General features: G+C 40.8%; 1 protein-coding gene across 2 annotated transcripts; it reads left to right on the top strand.

Moving 5' to 3' along the window:
* The first annotated feature begins 70 nt into the window (after positions 1-70).
* On the top strand, positions 71-20230 carry LOC310874152 (cadherin-related family member 1a). 2 transcript variants are annotated; one of them, XM_083786842.1, is made up of 19 exons: positions 71-177; positions 1537-1637; positions 1734-2087; positions 2575-2670; positions 2998-3143; positions 3385-3435; positions 3650-3739; positions 4334-4420; positions 6102-6212; positions 8023-8166; positions 8669-8747; positions 9115-9215; positions 9866-10069; positions 11869-12021; positions 12553-12717; positions 13386-13453; positions 15146-15374; positions 15838-16092; positions 17633-20230. In XM_083786842.1, exons 3-19 carry the CDS (start codon positions 2027-2029, stop codon positions 18299-18301), a joined length of 2709 nt encoding a protein of 902 aa, XP_083642968.1. In that variant the 5' UTR covers positions 71-177; positions 1537-1637; positions 1734-2026; the 3' UTR covers positions 18302-20230. The 2 variants fall into 2 exon arrangements, with proteins under 2 accessions (XP_083642968.1, XP_083642967.1); XM_083786841.1 differs by having other exon boundaries at positions 78-177; positions 1280-1637.
* Positions 20231-20909: the final 679 nt, after the last annotated feature.

Here is a 20909-nt window from a genome sequence, read left to right on the forward strand (position 1 = left end):
CTGTCTCTGTGCGTGTGTGTGTGTGCGTATGTATGGGCGTACACGCGTGACATGAGAGATTTGAGATGCGTTTCACAGGGTCATGACTCATCCGTGTTCTCCTGGCCTTGCTGTGTGCCCTCCCACCCTGACACAACATTGCGAAAAGGTTACTTTTTGAAATGTAATTCACAACAGGTAATAATTGTTTTAGATTTTACAATGATTGTGCTTTTTACTTGTTTAAGTATACAGTATTTGAGCTTTTTTTTAATCAACATTTTCATTACATTTTCATCACTGTATAATGTACAGTAACTAACTAGACTACACTATTCTTTTTTCCCCCCTGTAATCTGTCATCTGATTACATTTATTTTGTCATTTAACTCTATTATGGGTACTTTAGCTAAACTGCTACACTTTACAGTACCAACCCTGCTTAAAAAGGCCCTCTCTGTTTCAATAAGCACTTCCAATACATACAGTACCAGAGTTGGTTCATATTCTGCCAGGCCAGAAACATTCAACATTCTCCTGGATTCAGTGTGTATTTAAAAAAAAGTTCATTGTTGGATGCCTGCCTGCGGCTCACATGGGTGTGAAACTGAATGTCACATGCTATTTTTATACCTGTGAATAAGCACCTCAATGTGAGTATACTAAAGGAGCGTATTAATGAACATACACCTCACTGAATCTGAGAAACAAAATGTGCACTTCCATGTTTTTAACCACAAATTATTCTCATTTTTTGAGCAGCGCTAGCCCCCCTATATTCAGCTTTAGTGTTGACTTTTGCCTTACACGTGGACGAGCAAATCGGCTATTTTTGTCCTACACAAATTCCAATTCCCATTGACAATTAATGGATGATGTACGATTATTAGAGCGCCCCTCACTTCACATGGATGTGATTTTATTTTAGAGCAGGCAATTATTTGTAGCCTACCACTTTTTTTCTCTGAATGTTCCTGGAACACCCTCAAGGACTCCTGGGGTTCCGTGGACAGTTCTGGAGAATCAAACAACCTTTGAACCTCTGTCAAGTTCATCATGACCCACGCGGGGGGGGGGGGGGGGGGGGGGGTGTGTGTGTGTGTGTGTGTGCGTGCGTGCGTGCGTGCGCGCATAATGACAGTGACTGGACACATGTGGTTAATTATTATAAGCTCCTCACTAGTTAGGTCGGTAAGTGTCGCTATCACTCAGTGGGTGTAAACATGGATCTGTAAATTAAGTGTACTGTTCCAGTGTTATAAACCTCCTGCGGCTGCTCTCTCTCCTTGGCACCTGTCAGTCACACACACTCACAAACCATCCTGAATCTCCCATGGACCTCAGACACACCTTAACAAAACATCATAACCACTGTCCAGAGGACAAATAAGGGCAAACAGCGATCCTTTATTATCCTCTCAGTCACCCGAGGAACTTAAAAACACACAAAACAGATATACAAAAGACTAACGTTAACAGACACAAAAAAAAGAAAATAATTAAAGCTCTCTAACAGATCTCACAAATGCAAACAAATGCAAAACAAAACCTATACAGAAGTGTGATCCTGTGGGACGCATATGGAACCAGCGCCGATACCAGCCTCGTTCTGTGGGAAAACAAAAACACGGCTCACTCCGAGCTGACCTCAGTAGCAGGTCAGTACCCGCAGTATGGTCTGTATATGTTATAAAAGTCAAGATTCATCTGTGACGCTGGAAAGGCATGACGTTCTCCCTCTTTCCATGCTGCAGGCTCGTTCCCACATCATATGCTGAGGTGTGATCACACCGTGCGACGCGAGAAACTCAGGCGTCCATCCGTCTCTCATCATCATCATCATCGGCGCGTGTGCTTTTGGGTCGTCATGTGAGTGAACACGCTGCCTGCTGCCAGGAAGATGTCTTGAGGAGGGAGCGGATGCGTCACTGGATTAGTGTCTGAGAAGCTGCTCCAGCCCCTTCTTCCACTGAGCCGCACCGCGCGCTCACCACACCTTCCCCAAAGCCTTCCACATGAGCCAGCCAAGCCTTACCTCTCCACCAGGATGAAGAAGGAAAAGAAAATACACATTTTGCTGTTGGTCATCTCGGTTCACTTGACCTCGGGTAGGCTCTGGTCTCTTTTTTTCCCCCATTGTTTTGTGTGGTTAAAAGTCTTCTCTTCTCGCCTGTTTATTGGCTTCATAATAATTAGCTAATCCTCTCCTCCACACAGAGGACATGAACTGCTTAAGAGGGAGAGAGTTCATGCGGCCAGTGCCTTATGTGTTTGTGGTGTGAATGTGATACTGTTGAATTCATGTCAAAGAATTCCAACATTTAACATTGCCTCTCTGTTTCTTTGCCTTTGGTACCCTTCCTTCTAGCAAGTGAGTGTGATAAATACATTACATCCAAGTTTACAAAAAGAAAATAGAATCTAATGTATGTGCTTATGGGCTATGCTATGGCATGTCAGTTGCATGTATTGCATATGATTAAAATTGGTATGGTGCAGTTCCCAGTTTCACAAACTCTTTATTTTCCCAAATTGTAAGAATATTTGTGGTGTTCTTGTTCAAACAAAGATGTTTGTGTCTGTGTTTCCTAAAAGGACAAACCGACTACGCTCCTTATTTCTATGACAATGAACCAAGCAGCACAAATGGGAATATGGCTTTGTTCAGCATCTCAGAGGACACACCAGTCGGTGAGTTGTTTAGACAAGGATAGTAATAACAATCAAACTGTCTTCAGTAATGTGTTGCATTCAGAGTACAACGGTGTAATGGAAGGATCACATTAGTATTGAGCCCCATGCTGGCCATTCTAATACCTGTGACCTGCATTCAGGCTTAGGAAAGAGCACAACATGGCTTGACCTGCCAAACCTATTTGTTGATATTGAAAAAAACAAACAAAAAAAGATGAAATACATGTCATTTCAATGAAAGTATTTCAACTTTGCACATAGACACACTGGAATAGGAATATTGAATTGAATTGTTTTGTTTGTCTCGCTCTGTCTCCAATGCAGGAACACAGGTATACACTCTGAACGGCACAGATCCAGAGGGGGATTCAGTGCGATATGGAATGTCTTTTGAAAAGGGGTCCAGAGAATACTTTAGAGTGGACCCCAAGTCAGGAATCGTGACTCTGGTGCAGGAGCTCGACAGAGAGGTGCGTTCATTCAATGCCGAGGTTGTTCATTTTAAGAAGCCTGGTATTCGAAGTAGCTCTTGTCCATTAAAGGAGAACTCCTCGAGCACTATGATGACCCTAATAGGTCCATTTGGTTCCATTTGTACGGTACCCTCTAAAGCTAAATAAACTCAGAGGATTTTGTCCGCATATGGAACTAAATCATCTGTCAGCCTTGAGGTTGAAAGAAACATCCCCTCTTTTGTCTTTTTCTTTTTAGAAACAAGGTGAAATTGCAGCAATAGTGAGCATATCGGATGGCCGCAATAAAGTGAGTTTTCATATCAAATGATGTGTGTTGGTACTTTGGTAATATACTGATGCTAGTGTATGTATACAGTATGTTATGTATTTTAAGTAACTTGGATCGCGTGGATCCATTATAAATGCCATCTCTATAAATTACAAATACTGCAATACTATACTGTACTATATGCAGTAAGTGGGTGAACATTTCTTTTTCATCCTTTTGTAATTTCCATCAGGTCGTCGAGACAGTGAGAGTGTTTGTGACGGACGCCAATGATGAACAGCCTGAATTTCAAAACGTACCTCTCATCATTGATGTCCCAGAGGTAAATAATATAATTAGAGGAATTATATAACATAATGTAAGCTGAGCTACCATACAGCACTGATCCATGATGTATATATTGTTACGAACACTGTGGGCAAAACATTTAAATCATGCCTGGATGGATGGCAAAGTGGACACTTTCTACTGTACAGTACACAATGGTGGAAAGTAATCCAGTACATTTACTTAAGCACTGTACTTTTACTGGAGTACAAGCTCAACTGTGCATATAGATCTGCTATCTAATAGAAACTACAGGCTTTCTATTCCTGAAATGTTGTGAAATGCGAAAATAGAAGCCATCGTTCTCACGATTATACAAATCTAAATATATATAAATCTGGGTTTCTGAACTGCCCACAGCCCTCCTATGAGTAGTAGTTTCTGAGTAGAAAGAAATTGTGCTATTTTATCATGAACATTTAGTGAGGACCAATTATATGAAGATAAGTTGAAAGTGGTGAAGTGGTCCTTTAAGTATATGTTAATCCAAATTCTTTGTACTTGAATTTCGGACTACCAGAGTATTTGTACATTATTGTGGTATTGGTACTGTTTAATGTTTCATTTCTGTGTTTGTGTTCCCTAACAGGACACCACTCCAGGAAGTAGCATTGGTAGAGTCCAAGCAGTGGACAAAGACATCGGTTCTGGAGGCAGTGTTTCATACTCGCTACAGGTAGGAAAGAGTAGTATGTCGCGCATCAAAAAACATAGGAAGTAGCTACCTACACTTTCCTCACTCTATTCCACCAGAATAATTAGGAAGGCAAATAAAATCATTGCAGACAACTCCCATCTTGCACATCACCTCTTCAATCTCCTCCCATCAGGCAGGAGATATAGAAGTATCAAGAGCTCAACATCTCGCTTCAGAGATAGCACTTACCCCGTAGCCATTAGACATCTGAACTCATAGAAATAGGCATATAGCACTTTAAAAACTGAATGTAATTTCCTATGCTGCTGGCTTTTGTATTGTATTGTCCTTCTTGTTTGTGTATCTATGGTTGTCTGTATATGTTGAGTATGAACCAAGACAAATTCCTATCAACTTGTTGACATGGCAAATCAATTATTGAATTGAATTGAATTGAATTAACACTATATAGTAATTATTATTCCATTATTGTCAAATACATCCATTAGCCCAGTGTTTCTCAAAATGTTGTGGCTTTAGTACCCCATTTTTTATTTCTGAATCCAATTACTCCTTAACCAACTACAACACTTTGCTTAGAAAACCATAGCTAATGCAGCATATGATCCTATGAATGAATACGCACCATTTGGAGATATAACATTGCAGGCAATACATTAAGTAAATTTGTGCCTCCTGGGCAGATTCATTTTAAACTGTACCATATCATTTCAGTCCAGTTTTGATATCATTATATTCAAATAATGTGCAAATAAGTAATGCTTTCTATTCAATAAGTGGTAGACTGGTAGGGGTACACCGTATACACATGCCCGTATCTCCTATGTTAAGTGATGGAGGTAGATTAATTTGATAGCGGAGTATAGTGTTGGAAATGGTGTTAATGTTATTTTAGTGGATTACATTTCAATCACATTTTATGAAGGCATTGATGGCTTAACAGAAGCTTGGCCATGCTTGACAGCATAGCATGTGTCACTGTTTACAGTGAGATGCTGGTATTCACATTTAAGTCCAGAAATGTACAGAAAATGAACATGACGAAAATTACAGTTTTTGAAATACAATGTAGGTGGTAAGTTAGGATATAGCTGGATGTACGGTTATTACGATTGATTGTTTAACACTTAAAGATGGAGTGCCGTAATTGTTGTACTTTTTCTGTTTTGTACTGTATGTGTCTATGGAGTTAACATTGCTCTAATAGACCCCCAGGTGTGATTAGAATATTGAAATATGTCTTCCCTGTGTATACATCATTTTAACACTTTCTGTACACATTTTTGAAAAACATATAATCATAGTAGGCTACCTGATGATCATGTTTTAGGGGGGAAATAAATCATGCAGGGCTTAAAGTTCTCAGTCCTGGGGACGGATTTCAGTCCTGAGGATTTCATTCTTTTAATGAGATCAGTGCAGATTTTCAAAAAATAATTTTCAGTCTTGGGATTATTTTTGGCTTTAAGCCCTGACCATGGCATTTCATCTTTAAGCCCTATATCGTATGACAGATAAAACAAAATAAAATAGCCACCACTTTTTGTAGATCTGCTAGTTTGGAAATTTACATTTTTGACATGCCAAAAATACTGTTGTCGGGTTGAACGTGGTTATGCATGCTCAAATAGATATAAACACACCTGCACTGCAAGTACTCCACTCACCCCTGTCCATTTTCTACCGATTGCATCGACAGAGCACGCCAGACACCAAATTCACCATCGACGGTCACAGCGGGGTTCTCAGAATCAGAGAGACTCTGGACTACGAGGATACGCCCACACACTTTGTGACAGTGGTCGCCAAGGTGAGACGGTCAAAGGGTCATCATCCGCCTTCATGGGCTGGTCCTGTGTTGTGCTGTAATGAGGCACATTTTAGACAGTATCATCTTCACTTTTGACTTCTACATTTTGGCTATTTTACTGCAGCTTAGCATCAGGTATTTAACGTTTTATTTAAAATTATTATTATTATTATTATTATTATTAAATTAATTAGTTATGAAGTTTGAAGCCCTGTAGAATAGATTATCTCACACGTGTGCATTTGCTTAAACAAAAACTAAATTCAATATCTATTCCAAATACATTTTCATTTTCATTGACATAATGTCATAATTCTTAAGATTTTTTTATTTTTACACTAAATTAAACTTAAACGATTAGAATTTGTTTCTGTGTAGCCTCATAGGATGAAGGAGATGGGACCAGATGGGTTCATCTCCACAGCTTCATCCTTTTCACACAGTAGTGAGGTGTGTAGACGGATGCACTATTATTAGAGGACATGTTTGTGTGGTCCAGATGACTGACTTTTAGTTCAGGAGATCTCCATGTACTCCGCACTCACTCCTTTGAATTTTAACACGATTAGCATGGCCAGGCTGAGCTCCCATCTTTAAACTACAGATTTAAACATGTCAAATAAGTAACATCTAATTATGTCATGCTAGATTAGCGAGAGAGATTAGTGAGTTTAATATCCCCTCAAATTTGAAATGGGGTGTAATGGTATACCAGCATTCAAACTTAGACATGATGTCCCTCAAATAAGCCATTAGAATCAGTAAGTTATCAGAATTTGTGTGACATATTGGCCTGGACCCTGGAGATATGGGTGACATTTTATTATTTACAGTTCATTTTAGGTTAATTAAAACATTTCAAACTTTAATTTCTAATGGATTAGTGCCATGATTTAAACCGTGTACACTGTACAGCACATTATACAGTAACTGGATTCTAATATGTAAATATTGCAAAGGGCACCAAAGTAATCTAGCTATAGCCTTGGTCTTCACAGAAATTATATAATGGTGTCTGCATGACATAACTGTTAACAGATGACACTCTGTTGTGCCAATTTCACATGCATGGTTCAATCCATGCAACAGCAAACTGTGTATTCACCAGCAGCAGCCATTACCTTGTGTTTAAAGCATCCTTGAAAGACACACTGAATAGCCTCTCTCCCCTGACCTGCTATTGACCATGTTCATTTGGTGGCCATTTTGCTCTTCATGTCATATTTAGGGCTGCAACAGTTTAGCAAACTAAGAGTAATTAATGTTAATGAAATAATACATTTTAAAAAATAGCAAAACTTTATTTGTTTATTTGGACAGGACAATACATATTAATAGACGTCACATGGACGTAAATACACCGGATATAGCACAGTTGCTAATTTTCATCCGCAGTCCTCACAAAGAAACACAAAACCGAAAACAGACAGGCAAACAGTGGATACATTTACATAACATTACATAGGGAACACAGCATAAAAAATAAATACACCTAAAATAAGATCATAAATGGTTGCAGCTTTGGTTTTCAAGCTATAGATTGGCTATTAAAGTATAAAATTGGTTAATTAATTTATTCTGACTCTAATATAAAAAATATTAAATTTTTTATGTCGATTCATTGATATGTACGAAGAAATTAGATCAATTAAAAATACAAACAACACACTTCTTGATTATTCGATTAATCAAATATGTAGCCTAATCAATAGAATAATTTCTAAAGAAAATAATTGATAGTTGCAGCCCTATAGTCTTATTCGCAAAACGGATGGCGTCTATGATTAATTGAACGTTTCACTTTCCCCAGGATGGAGGAGGGAGGTACAAGGGCAACCATCAGGTGATGTCCTCCACCACCACCATAACCGTCAATGTGATAGACGCCCAGGACATGCCCCCTTTCTTTGTTGGCACGCCTTATTTTGGATACATTTATGAAGTCTCTGTCCCCGTAAGTCTACAACTTTGGATACCTTAATTGTTTAACTTTTAATACATTTATGAAGTATCTGTACTTGTAAGTCTGCAACTTTTGATACATTTATGAAGTCTCTGTAAGTCTTTAACTTAAGTCATTAAGATCTGAGGACGATTCTCAAAATGTCTTCTAAATCCGAACAGTTTCTGAAAAACGTATCGTTGGTGCTCAAACGTTTTCATGTCAAGGACCCCCAAAATCATATGTATTTGGCCACCGACCCCCCATCTTTTTGTTCCAGGGAGGAAGCAAATATTTGAGTTAAAAAATGTTCGCTTTAAAAATATGTATATTCAAAGATTTGCACAAATGTTTTGCAAAGTAAATAAAAAGTATAACTTTCCACCATATCAAAATGCTGTGCTTTCTGTTTTGGGTGCAGTTTAGTTGTGTGCTCTTGCTTTTTGCCAATGCTTTAAAAGGATCTTTAATGCATCAGCGTTATTCTAAAGGTGCTTTGGTTTTGTACTTCCAGGGCTCTGAGGTATTCACAGTGACAGCCAGAGATGGAGATCAGGGCAATCCCAACCCAATCTATTACTCTCTTATAAATGGTAAGCAATACTAACATAGCAGAATAATAATAACATTGTGTTTTGTGTGTTCATTTCCTTTTTTTTTATCGCACTGCTGGTTCCCTTCTAAGCTTGTATTGTTCTTATTGAACTTTTAATGTTATGTTATTTAATGACCTTTTTCAAGGATTCCAAATTATAAGTCTATTGGCTTCTTCCTTTTCTTGCACAATAACTTCTATTTTATATTAGAATGTGTTTTAATAAACGAAACCTAAATTGTGATCACAAAATACAAAATATTTGACAAAATCATTCTGCCATCAAATTCCTATGGGATTTAGTTGAACGTTTGGTTTTAGTTGAACGTAATTTGTCTCTAACACATTTTCTTCGTCATTTTCAGGCAGTGATGGCATCTTTGACATTAACGGCACGAGCGGTTGCGTCACCCTGACAACATACCCGTCCCAGTTGAAGAGTGAGCTGTATGAAATTAACGTCAAGGTGTGACACAATGACTTCTTCACACATGATATGATATGTGATATGACGTACGTCGTATGTGGCTTGTTTGAATGAGGCCCCGGGTTCGCCTCCCGGCCGTGGCTACATTAGTGTTTGATATCTCCCAGTGGTGATATGTTTTAATCCCTGTCAGACTGAATTAAATACATAAGACTGATTTATTATAGTCTGATTGATTTGATATTTATGTTTGATATAACATCACAGCTTAATCATTTAACAAACCACATATGGTAACCACATTAACCCTGGCATTCCTATTTTGGTCGAGAGAAAAGTAGCTATTTCTTTGCTATAAGAAGTACATACTGTAGGTCTGGTGGTTAACAAAATGCCCCCCTCCCCTCCTGTTACAAATGGAACCCTGTATCTATTCTGTCTGTCCGGGAACCACCAGTGGCGGTTCCAGTTGGTCCCTAACTAAATGATGGAGAGTTGGTAACTAAATGGACCCTTCTAGATCTTTAACTCTTGAGAGTGTAAAATGAAACCAAATGGACCCTATTTGGTTTTCGACTCTCACAGCTAAATCTCATCAAATAGTGGTCCGTGGCACAAATGCAGAATAAATAATGGGCCTTGCCCATGATATGAAAAAGTTTGAAAACCACTGAGTTTTTTAACTGCAGGCATCAGAGGTAGGGCCAGGCGACCACCTGGGCGACTATGTCGTGGACGTGGTGACGGTTCGAGTGGTGGACCTCAACAATCACCCTCCAACCTTCTACGGAGAGAACGGGCCACAGAACCTGTTCGAGGTCACCATGTCCGAACACCCGCCCGCCGGGGAGATCCTCCGAGGCTTCAAGATCACTGTCAACGACTCCGACCAGGTAGGAGGAGGATTCCTGTGCTACGTAACGTCAATGTACTAACTAGACAGGTCAGAGGCACCCTGTGTGTTGATTGATCAACGCCAAGTACACTGGCACAGATCACTTTACAGCTTATGAACACACGCATGCGCACACACGCATGCACGCACACACACACAATGTTTATAACACACACACACGCCAAGTACACTGGCACAGATCACTTTACAGCTTATGAACACACACACACACACACACACACACACACACACACACACACACACACACACACACACACACAATGTTTATAACGACAGAATAATGGTCAAACTGTTCTCCTCCCCTTTAAACTCTAGACGGGCCTGCCCAAAAGTTATTAGTGCAGCCGTGCCCGGCAGCTGACGAAAACTAGAGTTCTCAACAGGCCCGAAAATTAAGGCCCGGCCCTACCTGGGCCCTCATCATTGTTTTGCTGTACCAAAACAATACTATCCACCGCCTCAGCAACACTATTGAGCAATGCCAAAACAATATCATCTACTTGTATACAGCTGGTGCTCTAATATGCACAAATGGGTCTACATAATCCAAATTAAAATATGTCGATATGCTCTTGAGGAAGAACATTCGTCACATCAGGTTCAGCACCATCAACATCCGTATGTGCAACATTACATAAACATCTGCTTATCAGCCTTGTTCTTATGTCCAGTTCAGTCAGACAACTCACGAATAGATTTAACCAATATTTATTATAGAATGAGAATACGAGAAGTGTGCATACGATATTAGCCTTGGCGTTCGGCTCTGCTGCATTTTCTCCCTGCTCGGTGCGATTAAACACCATCGTAAAACATTAAGAGCAGGGAGATTAATTAAACCACCATGGGGAGCATAAATAACAGAGCCCACCGGTGGTGCTGGGGTGGTGGTCACATAACAACCAGGAACCATATGCAGAAGGAAGGCAGGAAGAGCATGCAGACTGGTGAGCTTAAGTAGCCCGCCCAATTGGTCAGCTGACTGCCGCATCAACGAATGACGTGTGGGTCACTTATACACCCACATAGTAATGCAGCATGTTAACCCTTTGAGTATAGTATGCGCCTTGAGCATGGCATGAACCCCCTCGAGTATGTCTGCATGAACTAACTCTGCAGGCTACGCATCATTTATTTAAAGATGGAGTGCCACCATTGTTTTCCACCCTAAAACATGATCATCAGGTATTATTACAATATAAGGGGGAAGAACCTTTTCCAAAAAGTGTACAGTATTTGTTAAAATCATGCTTTTATGTGGACACGCCCACCAGTTCATTAAGTATGCCTGGTTTGCCTGGTGGGTGGTGATGGGTGGTGATCCACCTGAACTGAAGCCGCACCCACAGCTGTAGTTGTATGATAAAGGGGGAGGGGTTAGGGGAGGGGCTGATAGTGATGTGTCACTATATTACTGTTTACTTCATTGGCCCGTTTGACTGTCAAGGGTTCAGCCTCCAAGAAGAAACCCTAAATACAAAGTTAATACACCATTGCACATAAAAACAACTCCAGGGTGTCTAATGAAGTACTGTCACCTCATAGACACATGAAAAACTGGAAAAATACAAAAATTGTGGCACTCCATCTTTAATACCATTATAGATTCAAACTAATTTGTTTTTGGGGGGGCCTAATAACAGTGTCTCCTGGGGGACCTGGTTAATATAATTATAGTATAGTATTTAAAAATAATTGACGAAGGCAATAGGATAGAATAACCGGATCCTAATGCATATTCATAGCCTCTGCTCTGTGTGTTTGTCCTTCTTGCAGGGAGCAAATGCTAAATTCAAGCTGAAGCTGGTGGGTCCATGGAGGGTCCTCAGGGTGGTCCCCCAGACCGTCCTCAACGAAGCCCAGGTCACCATCATCGTGGAGGACACGTCTGGCATCGACTACGAGAAGGGGCCCACCTTGTCTTTCAAGGTCCGATGTTCTGTCTGAATCTCTGCAGACTAAAGTGCAGTGTTGATTTTGACAGCAAATTTGAATTTAGTTTTAGTCGGCTGAATAAAATTCTGTTAAAGTTTTAGGCATATTTTTGTCATCGGAAATGTTTTACCTTTAGTCGACTAAATGTCAGATAATATAAGATTTGAGTTAAATCTACAGTTGGCGGGCCTTGATGGCGTCATAATGGCAGATTTTACACTTGGTTGCTGAAAATAGCCAATCTATAGCCAATCAACAACGTGTCTTTTAGTTCTACTGGATCTCTTCTCCAGTCATTCCCTAACATTTTAGTCAAAATTTTAGTTGTTGACAAATATTTTAGTATTTATAGTTTTCATCAGTGAAAATAAGTAGTCAACGAACATTTTTCGTCATACTTTTAGCTGCATAAGTGTGTTATTGTTACCAATACAGACCTACAGTATGCATATTAATTTCTTGTTACAAATGTAGCCCAAATGGGGATGTATTATTTATTTTGCAACGCATCTGTCTTTTCGGCAGCTGCTGGCGGTGGAGATTGACACGCCAGAGAGGTTCAGTGCGACAGCTGACATAGTGATTAATCTCCTGGATACCAACGACAATGTCCCCAAATTCACGGCGGAGTATTTCATCGCCCGGATCCCGGAGAACTCCCCCGGGGGCTCCAGTGTTGTGACAGTGACAGTGAGTCGGACCCGACGGGAGATTAAACTCTCGCCTTTGACCCCGCTGAACAATGATTATATAAGCAGCAATCTGTTAATAAATTGCATATTGCTGGGTGGGTGTTCATTAGGAGAAAGCAGGTGGTTTTCCCAGGGATCAAAGCGCACCGTGACAGGCAGCGTTATTGTTCTGGCAGACTGCATATCGTTGTGGGTACTGTGTACGGTACTTAACGCCATGTGGCTTTGTAAGCTATAGTATTTGAAGGTAACAGAGGTCAAGTTGCATCAAGGTTAATCATATTGCCCTGTGTGGCATGCCCTACTGTTTTACTTCCCCCAGAGACAGACCCTGTTGGGTTAAAGCCCCTCGCCCGCCCGCCCGCAGACCGCATTGTACATGGGCTTAAACTCAGCTAACTTCAATCATCTAAATGGGCAGCAGTTGGTTCAGGAAGCCTTACGGGTTCAGACCTGTATACAGTAGGCCTACACACAACAAAATGGTGATTCTTCACTGGTTATTTGGGTTTGGTTGAGGTGCTATATTAGCAGCACGTAGCGCTGCAGTTCCAAGGATGTGTTAAGCCACCTCTAATTGCACCTCTAATTGCTATATAGCACCGTTTGACAAAGGTTGCTATATAGCACCTTTAACCAATCTCTGCTGTCTGTTTTTCTCCTCAGGCCAATGATCCAGATTCAGGGCCTTGGGGTGATGTCAAATACACAATTTATGGATCCGGATCAGATTTGTAAGTAGCACTCTACATTGTAAAAAAGACCCTCCAAAATGTATTTTTTGCAAACATTTTCTTTTTTACTTTATAATTGAAACAATATATAAAGTTTGACACATTTGTATACATTCTGGACAACTTTAATGTCCTTAAAATTACAAAAAATGTCAACAAATGTGTAAAAATAACATAGCTACAAGCTTGCTATGTATGATACTTTGGTGTGACGCTGTAATATGATCAAGTAGTCTGTTCAAATTGAAGGTGGGGATATCTAAAGCAGAGGCATTGATTCCCACCCCATGCCATCCATGCCCCTCAACAAATCAAACCCTGACACGGTCAGTCAATTAATTATGGTAAGACACAACAAAGTCCATGGAAATAGAGCAATCTTCTGGCTCGCAGGTCAACAACCTTTAACCCTCTCTGGTGCTCTCTCGCTCTCTCTCTCTCTCTCTCTCTCTCTCTCTCTCTCTCTCTCTCTCTCTCTCTCACTCTCTCTCTCTCTGATGGAGAAAGTAAACAGAAGAGCAGACCTGTATAGTAATATAGCGCTGCAAGCACCAGCAACAACACTCTCAGCAAACAGCTTACACTCTAAGATGGCAGCCAGATACTGGCTAATCTCCTAATTGGATTGGAGGGTAAAAAATAGATTCCCTGGTCTGACTCACACAGGGCGAGCCAATTATCATGCACTGTGACAGCTGGAGCCAGGGAGGATGGGAGGCTTTGGAGCACATGGGGTGGCGCACAGCAAACAGGAAAGTGCAAATTTATACGCGTCTCTGTTTCCAGGCAGGGAGTTGGGTTTAAACGTGTGAAAGTTATCAGTTCGGAGGCAAACTTGTTAATTTTCACAGTGAAAGATGTGGAAGGAGATGAGATGAAATTGGATGAACAAGGGCTGTGGCTGCAGTGGTAGACGAGTAATGTGCGTCTTTACTGCACTTGCCAATTTCTGACAAATCTTCTCGCCATTGCATAGAATTGTCTCTTTTTCCCTTCTGACTTCTATAAAAAAAAATTACTTGTTAACTATATTCTTAGCCCTGGACGCACGTACGCACGCACATACGCACATACGCACACACGCACGCACGCACGCACGCACGCACGCACGCACGCACGCACGCACGCACGCACGCACGCACGCACACACGCACACAGTGTAGTCTGTACCACATCATGTAATGGACAGCATCATAGTGGTTGTTAGAGGCCGCCTGATAAAGTCACCGGTTAGCCTCCAGTCTATGTGCTGAGTGCTCGTCATGCTGACCATGGTTGTGCTTTATTTTATATGTACCTTAGGCTGTACACAAGATGTATGTGTAGGGTATTTTCCTTTTATCCTGGTTTATTTTAGTCAGTTCGTTCATGTGCCTGATGATTGTACAGGGGAAAAAAGCTTTTTAGCAGTCTGTTGCCAGTGGCTCCGAGACTACCTGAGCAACCATTTGGTGGGAGAAGCTGAAACTGAATTTCCCCTGCAGGATTAATATGTTGGTTCTACAAAACCAAATCAGACGTAAACCCATACTTAGTGGACTGGAGTCCCCTATAGGTTGTCTATACATGGCCCCTTCCTTTTTCCCCTCTATACGCACATATATTTCCAGCTATTTTTCGCTGACCGTTATAGCCCCTAAAAGGGACGCCAGGGTTCACGTGTTTCATTCACTCCCCATGTTTGGTCGGCAGGTTCTCCATCGACAGGTCGTTGGGCGTCATCTACACCCAGCCCTGGGCCACCCTGGACGCCGAGGTCAGGTCCAAGTACAACTTCTACGTGAAGGGCGAGGACGCAGACGGCCAGTACAGCTTGTCCGAGGTCTTCGTCACCATCCTGGACCAGAACGACCACTCTCCAGCGTTTGAGGAGACATACCTGGACAGGACAATGGTCATTGGCATGCCTGTCAGAGTTGAGGTATATATGTTTGCCGGAACATATAGGACCCCCAGTGCACATGGAGAGGCCGATTCTAAAAATGTCTACTAAAACAGAATTTTTTATGTTGCTATATCAGTGGGTTTCAAACCTTTTCATGTCAAGGACCCCCCGATTCATAGGTTCTCAAAATATTTAGTGTTAAGATTTGAGTTAAAAATGTTGCTTTAAAAAAATATCAAGTGACGTGCGGCGTTGTGCGTGCTATGAGCTTGTATATCTGCTATTTTTGATTAGCCAACAAATGTGCTATATACATTATATAGCTAAAAATTATTTTACACCACATGTATTGGCTGAAAATACTGAGCCACTGGCTCACAACAGGTGAGGTGGTGTGGATGAAAGTTGTATCATTTATCTACTCACCCTAGAAACACTGCAGGTATAGTAACCCGGTCTGAGCCTTGACCACACAGCATGCTTTCCTTTGTCTTACCAGGCAGTGGACGACGACGCAGAGTCTCCCAACAACATCATCGAGTATTCCATCATGACGTCAGACCCCGACAACATATTTGACATGAACGCCGACACGGGGGAGATCAACCTGAAGCCGTACATCAAGTCCCTGGAGATCGTCCAGAACATCACCAAGAAGAAGGACACCAGGTGGTCTCTGGTGGTACAGGCCAGGGACCGAGGGTCTCCGTCCTTCAGCACAACAGCTGTGGTCAACATCGACATCAGAGAGGCGGTAAGAGCCGGGCTATGAGTCCTGCTTCCTGAGTTCATGCCAACTTTGCATGCTTTGCCAGCGCTAGCTATGCCAAGCCTGCATCGTAGGCTATAACCTATAACATAGGCTAATGCCCCTGCTAAACTGAAAAGCATTGACATCACTTTCACTTCATTTGTCTTTAATTCCACCGCCATTCTGTTTTACATTTTTATTCACGTTAACCCATCTTCATGTGTGATATAAATTTGCATGTGGTGTGTTCATTTTCTTTAAGCGTTCATTCATGTTGAGGTGACTCTGTGTTACTTTTGCTGTTGTCTCTTGTGTTGTTGTTGTTGTGAATTGTGCTTTTCAGATCAAATATCAAATTATTTCCTACTTCAAGGGCCTCAGCAAGCGTCCCCTGACCATTTTTGGGATTTTTCTCAGCACTGTCGTCTCTCTCATTTCATTAACAGTCTGCATATCCACCATCCTTTACTGTAATGCAGTGAAAAAGTCCCGAATTCACCCTGAGAGTAGTTACATTAAAGTGATGCGGAGGCTAAAATGAGGAATTAGTTTTTATCATCCGTTCTCAAAAAAGACATTCATTTTCACATCACAAAAAGAGGATATTTATTTTTCTACTCGACGTTTATTGTCTGTAAAAGAATACCGGAGCACATTTTGAAGGAAATCAAAAACAATGAGAAGTTTATCAAATATGTTTTTCTTTTCTAACATAAAATAATTACTACATTATAAATCGTCACAATATTTGTGATTGGAGAATTCACTTATAATCAATCATGACATCGTCCATCATGACAACAGGGCAAATGCTATTAATCCAATTATCCAAACTATGATAAGATTTTTTATCTTTGATCAAAGCACTGTTGACTGTTTACCAGAAGAGACTCATGCCTAATTTATGCTCTGTCGTACGACAACTGTGGCAAAAATAGCCAACGTACAGTACAAGTTCACACCACGGCGCAGATGCGACCCATTGTGAGCTTGTACTGTATGTCGTCTATTTTTTGTCACAGAACATTGTGATACAATGAAGTATAAATCGGGAAGATGCAGGCTTCTTCGAGGGATGTAGGCCTGCATTTTGCACCAGTCCACATTTTTATAGAAAAACAATCTCTGCACTTAAATCATTGCAGGGCAACCCTCATTCATGCACATCAAATAGACATTTTAACGCAACGCACTGCCAGACGCATTCCCAGTCAAGTAGTTCTTAGCTTTGCATTAGATTAGATCTTCCCAGCAGAATGGATGATTGTATGTGCATGTCATCGAATAGTATCACAGTAAAATCCTCAGTGTTCATTTAATTCTGGCGGTATAAAAATGGACCATTATGGGTCAAATTTACACAGAGGATTTCACTATGTTAGTAAAAGCATTACATCAAATGATTTAGTATGTTGTCCAGTCTGGGCCTCCTCTGCCAGTGCTTTGCTGAGCCATCTTGCATGCTTGGACAAAAGCTAACTAGACGCATGAAAGTCAGTCCGTTGGACTTGATTAAAACTCTTCTATTTGTGCTCTTTCACAGACTCCCCTCAATGGGCCTATGGGGGCCTTTTTAATGAAAAGTAGGGCCAATCCCATGAAAGCTCTAGGCATGGTCACTGCTATCGTTAGTGTTTTGGTAGGAGTGACTGTCTTGATCTCTACGGCTTTGTACTTACGCAACACAAAGTCAAACAGGATTGGGCCATCGCGCCGCATCATCAAGAAGCGCCGTGCCACAGACGCCCAATCGTGGAAGATGCCCTCCTTCATGGCCAACAGCGCCGGGGACAAGTTCTTCGTCAGCGACCCAAATGGCAGCCCAAGCCGGGGCAGCCAGGCCAGCCCCATCCGGGGCAGCCAGGCCATCCCCAACATCTCCATCAACAGCTTGCCCCTGTCCGACTCCAGACCACAGCCCCCCAGCGCCCCACCTCCTCCCCCGCTCATCACCAAGCCCAGTGAGCGGCCCACCAGGTCTATGCACACGATCTCTGGGTCCACGTTCACGATCCCTACGTCCCTGCCCTCGATCGCTGGGTCTGTGCCTACGATCTCTGGCGCACTGGCGTCCAGGGGCCCCAAGAGGTCCAGGTCAACCCGCAGAAAAGAGGCTGGGAAGGGGAACATGAGCTCCGCCTTGGTGTCAGAGCTCAAGATGAAGCTGGAGAAGAAAATCCACGAGAACAATAAAGGTTATGGTTTTAATTAGTGTCCAGACAGATTTTCTTTGTCTTTTTTGCTGGACTCGTGGGTCGACCCACTGCTCCTCTGTGATCCCCACAAGACCATACCTGAACCCTTGGTCATGTGACTGGTTTTGCCTGCCTTTAAAATGAAGAACATTTAACTGTCAAACCAGAGTTTTGACAAACCCTCATCAGCGACGACAGCTATTTTTACATTACATAGAAGGAGAATTAGAATTAGAATTAATTTAAATAGTTCTCAGATGTGTTAGAATGCCAGCAGATGTGGTTATAGATCAGTAACGGGCATTGCTGGAGAGACAGTAATGTCAAGTAAATATACAAGCCAGCCAAGAGAAGGAGAAAGTACACAAGTCCTTCAGTGGCAGCTGTCTACATGATTTACCACACTGCCATCTTGAGGAGGATTATACCTCGTGGAGCAGTGTGCTGTACTGTATGGTAGAGAATTACTGACATGTACATGTCGTTGCTGTCGGCTGGAAACCTTGTATCTCCAACATTGTTACTTTTCCAAAAAAATTGGGAAAACAAATGTAGTTATTATTTATTCACAAGCTCTTGTTGATAATCTTCACTGGTTCGATATATGTGACAGAAAACGTGGCATCTCCATTTTGGGCATGTCATTTTAGCCACCCATTTTCAGAAATGTGTTTTTTTTTTGTTCTTTCTTCTTCCTTCTTTCTTTCTTTTTTTGTTAATTATTTTTTTTTACACATTGTGACGCTTTGTGAGCTTGTGGATTGGCGATTTATTTTTACTAATGCTCCCCTAAAATAGGGCATTCATCTATGAAATAAGGAGAAACGGTATGGAAATACAAGGAGTCTGCCTGATTGTGATGATATAAAGATAAGGGGTAATTTCTTGAAAAGTGAAATGCTCAAGAAAGACCATGTAATGCTTTAACGCTGCACTATGTAACGTTCCTCTTCTACCATGGATTTGAACCCGGTTCCAAGGGCTGAAATGTTTTACCATTGAGCTAATTAAGCCTGCCTGCTTGCTCAGGGGATAAATTTAATCTTAATCATTAGGTCAAAATTTGGGTCAGATCCAGTGTCTAGACATGACCTTTGACACGATCTAAATGGCTCAATTGAAGAATAGAGAGAAAAACTCTACCCACCCCAGCTGTATGTTATTAACATACAATACAGATTGGACAAAATTCCATTTGATTAATTAAAAACAAAGTTACAAAGTGCCGCTTTAAGAACAGAAATCCTAAAATAATGAAATTTGTCCAGTTTTGTTGGTTCGGTGAATCATGCAGCTCAACAGTAAAGTCGGGACCACTTCTCAATACAAAGTGCTAAAGGACCTATGTAGTATATTTTATTTTACTGTTATACCAGCTCCACGGAAGCTGATGAGTTGCTTTTTATATGACGATGATGTGCCACTGTAGGCTTTCATAAGAGTTTCATTTGCTTGTATCTGTGATTTAAGTATGAGCATTTTTGTTGTACAATAGAGATGGTTTTATATGTGGGACGTTTTCATTTTGAATGTACAGTTGAGTATTATGTTATTTTCATTATATACATATTTGGCCCATTTACATGTGGACTTGCCGTTCCAAAGAAATTTACCTTGCTGCTGTAAATATGAGTATAAATTAAAAATGTATAGGTCTATATACATTATCAGAGGTATTCTATAGTAATTATAAGAATAACTCCACTTGTAAGACATAAAACTACAATTTCCAGTCTTGCTATGTTCCTAAACTACATTGATATATCTATTTTGTGTCTGGCATTAGAGCGAAACTAATGATAGTAGTGTGCTGATGGTATGGTACTGTATGGTCTTGCTGTTCCACACCTGTACAAGACAAGTAGGCACATCCGTTTCAACTTTTAAATCATAGTAATGAATGTCTCTTATCCTTCGGTAACTCAAATATTGTACAACAAATTACACTTGCCTGTCGCTTTTAAGTGACATCTTTGTATTGTCTTTGTAATATTGTCTTGATTTTTGAATAAATAATTGATCAAATAAATAATCAGTGCTCACAGTTCCTTTTCAGCAGAAGCCAGTTTAATTCAGGTTCACACCCCCGGACCACCAGGGCTCTAAATGAGCGTAGCGATTTTCATCATTCAAATCGTCAAACTGTTGAACAATGTAGGTATAACTAAGATATCTGAGGGGAAATATATATTAATATTACTATATTATGTTGATTATGATTCACTTCCTCATTACCTAGTCGAGTGCGGGTGGCAAACTCGCCCTGCCCTGTTTTCAGACTATTTTCACTGAGACCACATGATGTACAGTAGGCTATTATTATATTTTCGGGCCATGTCATAACCACTTTAAGTGCATAAAGTGTCCTTTCATTATTTTTGGGGAATAAACCATTACGTTCGAAAACTAAATATCCAATCCACTTTTGAAATGAAAACTACGCTATGATGACTAAGACTAAATATATTGACAATTTCATCAACAAATAGAATGTTAGTAAGGGACTAGTGGACTAGGCAAGAGATCGAGTAAGTAATTTTACACTTGAGTAGCAGCAGTATAATGTTAATTTGGAGGGGGAAAAAAATCTGCAAAATCTTAGCTGGAGAGGGTTCTTTCAGACAT

Source organism: Protomyctophum parallelum (genome assembly GCF_964188405.1).
Source record: "Protomyctophum parallelum genome assembly, chromosome: 17".
Taxonomy (NCBI): domain Eukaryota; kingdom Metazoa; phylum Chordata; class Actinopteri; order Myctophiformes; family Myctophidae; genus Protomyctophum; species Protomyctophum parallelum.